At 35.4% G+C, this 12219-nt stretch overlaps 1 protein-coding gene across 2 annotated transcripts in view; it reads right to left on the bottom strand.

Moving 5' to 3' along the window:
- The window catches only part of CD2AP (CD2 associated protein), a 155380-nt gene that overhangs the window by 51284 nt on the left and 91877 nt on the right, over positions 1-12219 (bottom strand). For both annotated transcript variants that reach the window (XM_010386622.2, XM_010386623.2), the window contains exons 6-8: positions 5308-5495; positions 2980-3058; positions 2154-2248 (exon numbers count right to left, since the gene is read on the bottom strand). In XM_010386622.2, coding sequence (XP_010384924.1) covers positions 2154-2248; positions 2980-3058; positions 5308-5495 — 362 coding nt within the window. The remainder of the gene's footprint in view (positions 1-2153; positions 2249-2979; positions 3059-5307; positions 5496-12219) is intronic.

Raw genomic sequence — 12219 nt, forward strand, 5'->3', positions numbered from 1 at the left:
ACTGCAGCCTCAACCTCCTGGGCTCAACTGATCCTCCAAGTCAGCCTCCCAAGTGGCTAGGACCACAGGTATGCAACCATAAACTTCTGGGCTCAAATGATCCTCTTGATTTGGTCTCCCAAAGTGCTGGAATTACAGGCATGAGCCACTGTGCCCAGCTGCAACTAAACAGATGACACTGTCCTTCTAAAAGGAAATATTTCCCATGTATTACTTTTAGCAGTAATTACAAAATTGGGTTTAATTTAAAAAAAGAAGAAATCTATTTTAAAATTCCATCTATAACATTAAAAGGTTCTCAGAGAAAAGAGGAGAAAGATAAAATAAGGCCGGGCATGGTGGCTCACACCTGTAATTGCAGCATTTTGGGAGGCTGAGGTGGGTGGAACACCTGAGGTCAGGAGTTTGAGACCAGCCAGACGAACAAGGTGAAACCCCATCTCTACTAAAAATACAAACATTAGCCGGGCATCGTGACAGGCACCTGTAGTCCCAGCTACTCGGGAGGCTGAGACAGGAGAATTGCTTGAACTCGGGAGGAGGAAATTGCGGTGAGCCGAGATCACACCACTGCACTCCAGTCTGGGCGACAAAGCGAGACTCCGTGTCAAAAAAAAAAAGATACAATGAAAGGAAGTGGAAAAGAGACGAAGGTGGAGAGGGAGAATATGAATTTCCAAACTGTATCTTTCTTAACATTCTTAACACTTTATATACTAAATATTAATCACATTATTCAGCTGCTTTAAAAATTAACGAGATTTGACCAGGCATAGTGGATCACGCTTTGTAATCCTAGCAACTTCAGAGGCTGATGTGGGAAGATCGCTTGATGCCAGGAGTTTGCAAGACCAGCCTGGGCAACATAGCAAGACCCTGTTTCTACAAAAAAAATTTGAAAAAAAAAAAAGTTAATCAGGCACAATGGGATGCAACTGTAGTCCCAGTTACTTGAGAGGCTGAGGCAGGAGGATCACTTGTGCCCACGAGCTCAAGGCTGCAGTGAGCTATGATCACACCACTGCACGCCAGCCTGGGCGACAAAGCAAGACCTTGTCTTTAAATTTTTTTCTTTTTAAATTAACAAGACTTTCTAAGTTTCTTCTAAATATTCACCACCCTTGCATGAAAAATTAGGTGTAATCAGTGCAAATTACATTAATATGAAAATTTACATAAATTTACAAAATTCTTGCTAAATGATTTTATCTGCAGTTGATGATAGATATGTCAATTTGCTTCACTATAATAACCTTTTTACTACTATGTATCCTATAACATCATTATCCTTTAAGTATACACAATAAAACTTATTTTAAAAAACAATTATATACACTATGCCATCTTATAACAAAGTCAATGTAAAACAATGGGGCCAGGTGTGATAGCTCACACCTGTAATCTCAGCACTCTGGGAGGCCAAAGCAAAAGGAATACTTGAGCTCAAGAGTTCGAGACCAGCCTGGACAACATAGCAAGACTCCATCTCTACTTTAAAAAGGTGTGTGCGGGCAGGGGAATTTCAAAAATTATTCTACAAGGTTATAGCAAAAACCAAATATTTGTAATTTTCTCATAATATAGTTAATATAGGATTCTGCCCACACAAAAGTACTACTGGGTTTTCTCTTTATTTTGCATTAGGATTTATTCCAAGTTATAAAATCACTTCCATTTTTAAAATGGTGACATCATTTTCCAGAGTATAAAGAGTTTCAGAACCATTTTCATACTGACGGACATTTAGCTTGTTTCCCTATTTTTCTTCTTCTGTTTATATTACAAACAACACTCCAAACGGTAGATAGGAGAAAAAATAGAATGAAGTGGAAGAGAAGAAAGAATAAAAATCTGGGAAGTTGAGGTTAATTTAAAAAAAAAAAAAAAGGAATTACTTAAAAAAAAAAAAAGCAAATATGATGGTTAACAATAATTTCCAATATATAAATTATAACAAATATAGTCAATAAAAGTTAGCTCAAAAAGAGAACGTTCTGAGCACTTATAACATGCCAAGTTTTCAGGACTTAGAAACAAGACAAAGTCCCAGCTCTTCTAGATTCCAGGGTGAATATAAGAACATTCTAGGGTGAATGTATAACTTCTGAAAAATATTTCTATAAACAATTCACTGAAAAACAGAAATACCTTACCTTACTTATCAAATGGATTATCTCCCCTTCTTTAAAAGTAAGTTCATCTTCATTAGTACCTTCATAGGCAAATAATGTTCTACAATATTCTTTAGCTGAAATAAAGAATGCAAATAATGTGGCTCACACAAATGGATTCATTCAACAAATACTTATTTATTAAGCCTGTATCTTGTGTAAAGTATACTAAAAGTGATTAAAGATGAACTTAATAATCTATCTTTAAATTTTATAATACTTATAGTCAATACCATATTTTTTTTTTTTTTTTTTTTTTTTTTGAGATGAAGTCTCACTCTGTCACGGGGACTGGAGTGCAGTGGCCGGATCTCAGCTCGCTGCAAGCTCCGCCTCCCTGGTTCACGCCATTCTCCTGCCTCAGCCTCCCAAGTAGCTGGGACTACAGGCGCCCGCCACCTCGCCCGGCTAGTTTTTTGTATTTTTTAGTAGAGACGGGGTTTCACCATGTTAGCCAGGATGGTCTCGATCTCCTGACCTCGTGATCCGCCCGTCTCGGCCTCCCAAAGTGCTGGAATTACAGGCTTGAGCCACCGCACCCGGCCCAATACCATATGTTAAATAACAACTTCATTAATCGTTCATTCAAATAGTTACTGTTTGTGATGTTCCAGACACAGATTCAACTACAAGGAGATACATCCTTCAACCAACAAAGTACATCAAAATCCTTGACCTCGTGGTGCTTACATCTAATAGAATTTGCTATTCTAATAAAGCAGTGTAACAAATGCTTCCAACAAGTCTCATGATACATTTGAGTATATTTCTACTCTTCCCAATATGAAAGTTTTATTCAAATACATACCTTTAATTTTACCTTCGCTATCTGTTTTTGTTATCTCCACACTCTGCGTTTTGGATCCCAGTGATGGCAGGATTAAGGGCTAGAATAGAAAAAAATTGGCATGAACTATTTTAAGATAGAATAAAGATAATACTGTTAAACAAAGTTTCCATTTACAGTTACCCAGCTTTCCCTAATGGTCCTTATAGCTAGGATAGTAATGTGACTGAAAAATCAGCAATGAAACAGGTAAAGGTCTCCAAAGTTCCTTAAATCATAGCTCAGAGCTAAGATTCCTTATCTAAAAGATAATATTCTCTGATGCCCATAGTATATTAATGAGATTTAATTTTAGAATCTCTAAAATAAATAAGAGGCTAGGCACTGGTGGTTCATGCCTGAATCCCAACACTTAGGGAGGCCAAGGCAGGAGAACTGCTTGAAACCAGGAGTTCAAGGTTGTAAGTGAGTTATGATTATACCACTACATTCCAGCCTGGATGACAAGGTGAGACCCTATCTTTACAAAATACAATAAATCAAATACAATAAATAAGAACAACAGCACTTGAGAAGTTAAATCCCTCCGCTAAACACTTTGCATAAATAGTGCATATAGGACTAACAGCCTCATAACTATCTGCATTAAGTGGGCACTATTTATACAATAATATAAATTTATATAAGTAATCTATCCATAGTAAAAGGAATTTAGCAGCAGAGCCCAGGTTTTAACCCAGAACTAAACCTTAAAATGAAAGAGGAGAAAAAAAATTATTTATACTTCATTGCTGTCTGAATGTAAATGATTCAGGTACTCTTATGTTCCTCATAACTACAGTCTACTAGACATTTGTCCATTGTAATCTGTAAACGACTAAGTCCTTTACCACCTTATACTAGTGTTTCCTTAAGTTCTCTACCCAGAAACAACAGTACATTTAACCTTAGATGTCAATACTTAAAAATCTGAACGCACTGCTAACTTACCTACCTACCACTGTGTTTTCCATTTATCTTCTAAGATACTTTAGTTTTCCCCAACTCTAACCACCATATTTTCCAATCTGGTGTACCTATAAACACAGCAAATGTGCTCCCTACTTTATCAATTCCTGGATCAGTGATCAAAGCAAGCCTGACAAGACCATTATACAGGGTAACCCTGAGACTACAGTCACTAATAACAACTCTTGAGTAGTGGACATTATCAAGGATGATTAAAAGATAATGTAATCATTAATCAATAAAGTTACTCAATATAATCACAAGCTTTAGAATTGGAAGGAGCACAAGATAATCTAGTCTAATTTCTATCACAATGCAAGAATTGCTTGTCCAACATTCCTAGCTGTTATATAGCTATAGAGCACCACCCCAAAAAACATGAGAATTCCAAACTTTACCTTTAAAACCAAGAATCAATTTGACCCCATAATCCTAATGCCAGATAGTCTCAGAGCTAGAAATGTGTAGGATAGAAAGTGGAAGTTCTCTTTTCTGAACCCAACTCTTCACTGTTACATAAAAAAATAGGTAGCAAGTTAGGAAAGGAAAAAAAAAGTTGAAAGCACCTATCTTAGGAGGAAACTTCATAGTATCTCAATAACCAAAACACAGTCTTTAAATGAGATGTAGCTACATGAATCAAATAAACACTGTAACACTTTAAATTCTTCAGAGTTAAAGAGATAGGACAGAAGGAACTGTGGAAAAAATGCTCTACAGACTGTAGCTATTTTACCACCAAAATAACAGCTTAAGGTTTTATTTTAAACCCTCTTTTTAGTTCTTATAATTTATGGTTCATTTACTTTGTTTCATTTCACAATGCCAGCAAAATGCTAATGAAATAAAATTCTCCACACCTTCAAAGAAGGTTAGTAAATTTAACAAATGTTGACAATCTAGAGGAAATTTAAGTAGTGCCAAAATATAAAGTAATTTAATACTTTCTAAATCCATTTCAAAACAGTCCATTTGAAGTCTAATTCAAATTAAATATATATTTATTATATACAAAACTAAATTTATATATGGTAGCTTTTAAAAGGCAAAAAAAAACTTTCTAATTTTTATTTACACTGTGATAACTAAAAACCCTAAAGCTTCTACTAAGTGTGTTAAATTTACCAAGAAATAAGCATTCTAATTTTATTAGATTCAACCATGAATATCAATATTGTAAATATGGAGACAAAATTTCTCACAGCCTCCTCATTCATAACCAAATTATTAGTGATCTCAAAAAAAAGAAATCAAACAGAGTTACAAACTGATTTTAACATTTTAAAAATGCTTAATGAGAGAATGAGTGGAGTTAATCTAACTTAAGTCCATCATTACCACCTTTTCTGGTTTTTTCTCTTCTGTTTCACTACTGGATGTTCTTGTCCGAAGTTTCACAGAGCCTTCTTTAAAAATGTCTCCAAATCCAATTCCTCGAATTTTCTTTGGCTGTGTAAGTGATCCAGGTGCAGTTTCACTCCCGTTTCCCGGAGAAGGTAAAGGTGAAGTAGGCCCACCCAAAACAGTTTCTGAAACAATAATTTGTTTTTGAAGAATGACACCTAGAATCACAAAACGTTTCCCATCCCGTCATAATGTCTACATTCTATATGCCTTCTAATAAAACATGGTAAAAATTAAAAAAAAAAAAAATCAAATGATTCAGTACTGAAATATCCACAAGAGCAAGATGCAATTTATGCAGTTTACACAGACTTTTTTTTTGTGCAAAACAATAATAATTTTAAGTAAATTTAATTAGTAAAATTAAGAAATCCTAATTAGGAAATCATGTCATACAAGGTCCTTAAAAACAGCATGTCAATGTATAGCTTTTGGCCAAAGATGATACAATGTGAGACAAACAATAAAGAGATAAGATTATTTTTTAAAGCTATATGATTCAATCCAATCAAAGTTAGCATGAGTTTCTGAATATAAAAACTGAGAATGTTTATTTTAAAAAGGTCAATAGTTCATAACCTGTCCTTTTAGCTCAGAGACTAGGTAATAGGTCTAATTTTAAAGCAGTCAATGGAAACCATTACTATATAATAATAAAAAATTTTTAAGTTTAATATTATATGGGTAAGAATGTTTTTACATTCTTGCTCAGCAACAAAGGTTCTTATGTATAGGCTCAATAAGTCCATGAACAACCCTATGGAAAACTGTGGTTATTTTTATGTACATTTTTCTGGGTAAAACAGGTACAGCTTTCAAGAGATCCTCAAAGAGCCTTATAATCTAAGTAAGAAACAAAGTTCTAGAGTAAAAATCCAGAAACACTGAAGACTGGGGGTATGGGGTAAGGAAAAATATGTGGTGACAGTTCACTGAACTGAGGTAGTCTGTTGAAAAATAACAGAACAACAGGGACAACAAAAACAGTAGTTACCGTTTATTCAGAGCTAATTCTGTACCAGGCACTTGGTTAAGCACTGCATATGAATTATCTCATTTTTATAAGCCCACATGAGCTTCTTAACATTAAGCACTATTACTTCTCATTTTACAAATAAATAAACCTGGACAAAGGGATATTAATGACTTTCCCAGGGACATACAGGTAGCAACAAAATCAATTTTTGAAGTGAATTCTAGATGACCCCAAAACCACAGTCTTAAACAATTCAATATAATGGCTCAGATCACAAAGTCTCCAATCAAATGTGAGAAGATCTTTCTGCATCGATCGAAATGACCATTTTACAGGTGGTTTGCCAAAACAAGTTATTAACTTTAAAAATATAATGCTAACAAGTATAGTGATCTACCCTAACCATTTTCAATATTATCCTAAGTCACATAGAAGACTGAAGTGGAGAAGATAGTTTCATAACATATTTTTAAAATTCAACTTCATTGAGAGAATGTTTACAATCGATAAAATGAACCCGTTTTAAATACACATTTCAGTAATATTTGACAAATGTCACACCACGTAAATACAGAAAGATACAGAACAATTCGTCACACACTTGTACACCATCACAGTCGATCCTTCCCCCAAGCCTCAAGAAACCTCTGAACTTCACTGTCACTATACATTTGCCCTTTTTCAAATAAATTATAATCACATAGTACATAAGCTTTTTACATCTACTTCTTTGGCTACACAGAATATATGAGATTCATCCATGCTGTTGCATGCACCCATGCTTCATTCCTTCTTATTGCTGATTAGTATCCCATTGTACAGATATGCTACTACGTATCTACCATTAAGAATGTAGCTTCAGGTTTTTCACAGATGAGCTTTATAAAATTTAGAAAACTCCCTTCTATGCTACTATGTAGCGTTTTCATCATTAAGAACTGAATACGTAAATTCTCTTTCTGCATCTAGTGAAATGACCATATGGTTGTTCCCCTGTAAACTGTTAACACTGTGAATTATATAAACTTTTTAAACCAACCTTGCATGGATGGAACAGACCCCATTAGTATCATGATGTACTAACCTTTATATATTTTGCTGAGTTTGACGTAACCTTTAAATATTTTGCTGAATTTGATGGAATACTTCAAAGATTTCTGTGTCTGTGTTCATGAGAGATAATAATATGTAGTTCCTTTTTTTCAAATTAATTCATGAGGTTTTGATATCAAGGTCATACAGACCTAAGAAATCTGAAAGAATCTGTGTAAGATCAAATGCTTGATAGTACCAGTGAAAATCACCTTGGCTAGAAATTTTCCTTATGTGAAGATTTTTTAATCTTAAATACAATTTATTTCACATAGATTATTTAGAATTTCTATTTCTTCTATGTCTGCTCTGGTTAATTATGCTTGTACAAGGGTTTGCATATCTCATCTAAGTTGTCAAATTTATGAGCATATTTCCGTATTACACTTTTATTTGTCAGGTCTGTGATATCCCTTCACATCTGAAAATGTAATTTTTGTTTTTCTCTTTTCTCTTTGATCAGTCTTGTTAGGGTATTACCAATTTTTTTTTTTTTTTTAATCATTTCACAACACTCAACTTTTGAACTTGATTTTCTTGTCTGTTGGTCTGTTTTTTATTTCAGAGTTTTCTGCTCTTATTTCCTTTCTTCTAATTATTTCAGGTTTAATTTGCTCTCCCTTTTCTTGTTTAAGGTATCTCTTCTATTACTCAAGCATTTAAGGCTATAAATTGCCCTACAAATGTTGCTTTACCTGCATTCCACAAATTCTGATATGTTGTGTTTCACTTTCATTTATATCAAAAACTGTTCTAATGTCCCTTATAATTTCTTCTTTAATCCGTAGGTTATTTACAAGTGTTGTTCAAGTATCTGAGGATTTCCCAAATATCTTGGTGTTTCACAAATAATTCCACTGTGGTCACAAAACCTGTACCGTTCAATGCCAATCCTTTTAAATTTGATGAGACTTGTCTGATGCCCCAACATAGGGTCTATCTCGTGCAGATTCCAAGTAAACTTCAAAAGTGTACTTCAAAAAGTACTTTCAAAAGTATTTCAGAAAGTACTCTGTTGTTGAACTATTCCGTAAACGTCATTTGGGTCCACTTAATTAAGAATGTTATTCAGTTCAAGTCTTCTAAATATGAATTTTGCTCATCTTTTTGTTCATTAGTTCTACCAATTATTGAGAGATATATGTTTAAATCTTTTCATTCTTTTCATGGATTTATCTATTTCTTTCAGTTCTGGAAGTTTGTATCTCATGTACTTTGAAGTTCTATTGTTGAGTTATATATTTAGAATTGCTATTAATTTTTATGAATTAGCTCCATCACTATAAAATGTCCTTTTTATTTCGTGGTAATATTTTCTTTCCTGAAATATACTTTGATATTAATATACTCATTCTAAATTTATTACGCTTTGCACAGAACATCTTTTTCTATTCTTCTTTTAACATGTCAGTGAATTTTTGTATCATCCAGGCTGACAATCTTAGTCTTTCAATTGAAGTTTTTGGACCATCTGCATTTAACATAACCACTGATGTAGTTATGTTTAAATCCATTACCTTGCTATTTGTTTTCTTCTATTTACCCACTTGATATTTCTTCCTTTTTTCTCATTTCCAGTCTTTCTTTTCAAAAAAAGCATTTCTTAGTATTCCATTTTACTATTAACTTATTAGCTATACCTCTGCTACAGTCTGAATGTATGTGTCCCTCTAAAATTCATTATGTTAGAACCTAAGCCCCAACATGGTAGTATTAGGAGCTGAGGCCTTTAGGAGGTGATTAGACCATGAGGCTTGAGCGAGTGAGATCACCCCTCTCCCCCTTCTGCCAGGGGAAGACACGGCATTCATCCCCTTTGGAGAATACAGAAACAAGGCACTATCTTCAAAGCAGAGACCAGGCAGGCCCCATCAGATACTGAACCTGCTAGTGCCTAGATGAGGGGACTTCTCAAACTCCAGAATTGTGAGAAAGAGTTTTTGTTTTTAACAAATTGTCCAGTCTTGGGTATTATGTTACAGCAGCAAAAACTAAGACAACTTCAATGTTTTGTTTCTGAGGTGCTGCTCTAGGCTTTAAAACATAATTGCCCCTCAGTACCCATGGGAGATTGTCTTGTGATTTATACAGTTTCTGAAGATAATCTGCAGAATTCTTACCTCATTTATTTGATGTAGCTTTTCTCCTGTGGTCCCTTCTAAGGTTTTTGCTTTGTTGCTTGCATCCACCACATGATTACTATCTGCCAAGCTTTGTTTACAATCTTGCATATGTGGGTTTATAACTTGCATCAAATTTGGAAAATTTTTTAGCATTATTCCTTCAAACATTTTTTCATCCACCCTCTCTCCTCTCCTTCTGGGACTCCAGCTACATATGTTAGACCATTTAAAATTATCCCAGCCAGGTGCAGTGGCTCACGCCCGTAATCCCAGCACTTTGGGAGGCTGAGACAAGTGGATCACTTGAGGTCAGGAGTTAGAGACCAACTTGGCCAACATAGTGAAACCCTATCTCTACCAAAAAATAGAAAAATTAGTCAGGCGTGGCAGCACACACCTGTAGTCCCAGCTGCTCGGGAGGCTGAGGTGAGAGAATCACTTGAACCCAGGACGCAGAGGTTGCAGTGAGTGGAGATCACTCCGGTAGAAACTGCACTTCTGCACTCCAGCCTTGGCACCAGAGTGAGACCCTGTCTCAAAAATAAAAACATCCCAAGTTGCTAGAGTTTTTGAAGTTTTAGTCTTTTTGCTCTTTCCACTTCATTCTGCATATATTCTATTGTCACATTTTCAAGTTCAATGATCTTTTCCTCTACATTGTCTAGTCTTCTGTTAAAATTTCACAGGAAGAAATTCACTTCAGATGTGTTTTTCATCTCTAGTAGTTCCATTTTGTCCTTTTAAATCCCATCTCTGGTGGTTCCACTTGGCTCTTTTTATGTCTTCTACTTACTACTCATTATATTAACATTTTCCCTTACAATCTTGAGCATATTGGGCATTTCTATCACAGTTATTTTAATATCTGCTAATTCCATCATTTCTGGGTCTCTTTCTACCAACTAGTTTTTCCTCCAGATTATGGGTCACATGTTCCTGCCTTTTGTTTTTTTTCTTCTTCTTTTTTTTTTTTTTTGAGATGGAGTCTCGCTCTGTCATCCAGGCTGGAGTACAATGGCACGATCTCGGCTCACTGCAACTTCCACCTCCCGGGTTCAAGCAAGTCTCCTGCCTCAGCCTCCCGCGTAGCTGGGATTACAGGTGCCCACCACTACACCTGGCTAATTTTTTGTATTTTTAGTAGAGACAGGGTTTCACCATGTTGGCCACACTGATCTTGAACTCCTGACTTCAGGTGATCCGCCCGCCTGGGCCTCCCAAAGCGCTGGGATTACAGGCATGAGTCACTGAGCCTGGCCCCTGCTTCTTGATATACCTAGTACTTATTTAAAATTTTGATGTTGTTGAATGCTAAATTTTATAGTAATCATTTACAATAGTAATTTCCAATCAGGATGGATTCTGCCTCCCAAGAGACATGAGGCAATAACTGGAGACATGTTTGGTTATTACAATGGGGGAGTGTTACTGACATCTAGTGAGTAGAAATCAGGAATGTTTCTTAATATCCTGTACGTACCAGAGAGCCCCTGAAAATAAATAGTTATCCAGACCAAAACATCATCAGTGACAAGGTTGAGAAATTCTACTTTAAAGAGTGCTAGCAAATTTTTAATTTTTTTTTCTGGCAAACAGGTAAGTTATTTGCACATTAGTGTGAAGCTTTTTTAGGGTAGGATTAGAGCAACCTTCATTCTAAGGCTAATTTAGCCCCACTTCACCTCTCTACGGAATTGCCCACGTAGTCAATAAAATCTCTGAAATCTAGAGAGAAAGAACTCAATTCTTGGCCTTGTATAAGCATCCCAGAAATTGCTCATACTAACCCCTAGTAATTGCTCTTTCTTCACAAGTTGCTCATGTTCAGTCTCCGGGGTTTCACTGTACGTATTCACAGATTGGTGCTCAGCTAAACCCTCAAATCAACACCCAAGAACAGTTCTGGTGCTCTCTCTACATACAGCTCTCACTTCAGGTGTTCAGCAATACAAACTTCTAACTGCCTTTGTTTCCCTGAATTTTGATCAATCCTCAACAAAACCATAGCCTTCTGCTGTGGTTAGGTCCCCTTTCCTTGTAATGCAGTTCAGAAATTAGCTCCTGGCAGAAACCTAGGACAATGGTAGAGCTCTCCTTTCCCCCTTGTTTTTTCTCCTTTTCTCAGGAATATCAGTCCTGTGCAGTCTACTTTTTGGAAAAATTTGCTTCCTATATTTTCTCCAATTCTCGATCTTGTATGGTGGGAAAAGTGAATTCCACACTGTCTTGCTACCACACTGCCAGAAGTGTATTCTATATAGTTTAATATATACCTCCAATAACTGGCCTGTTGGACAAAGCAATATTCTGGTACAGATTAGTACATGAGGTGCATATCTAAAAGGCATTTTTAAAATGAAACTATCCATGGTATTAATAAATCATATATTGATAGAGACAACTTTAGGGGATTATTCTAAGGTACAATTTCCACAGTTTATTTGATTAAGGCCATAAAACAAAAAAAAAAAGGCAAGGAAGGGGGTTTGGATTTAGTGACTGTAACCTTTATTAGAGTTATTAAAATATATATCATTAAAATAGATGGCTAGATATCAAAAATATCCAGTTCTAATGGATAGGCTATTTTTGGCTAAATGAAAAATACCAAATTTTACTACCACGTTGGCTATTAAATCAATGGTTGCAAGGCAGCAT

The sequence above is a fragment of the Rhinopithecus roxellana genome, chromosome 4, assembly GCF_007565055.1.
Source record: "Rhinopithecus roxellana isolate Shanxi Qingling chromosome 4, ASM756505v1, whole genome shotgun sequence".
NCBI lineage: Eukaryota > Metazoa > Chordata > Mammalia > Primates > Cercopithecidae > Rhinopithecus > Rhinopithecus roxellana.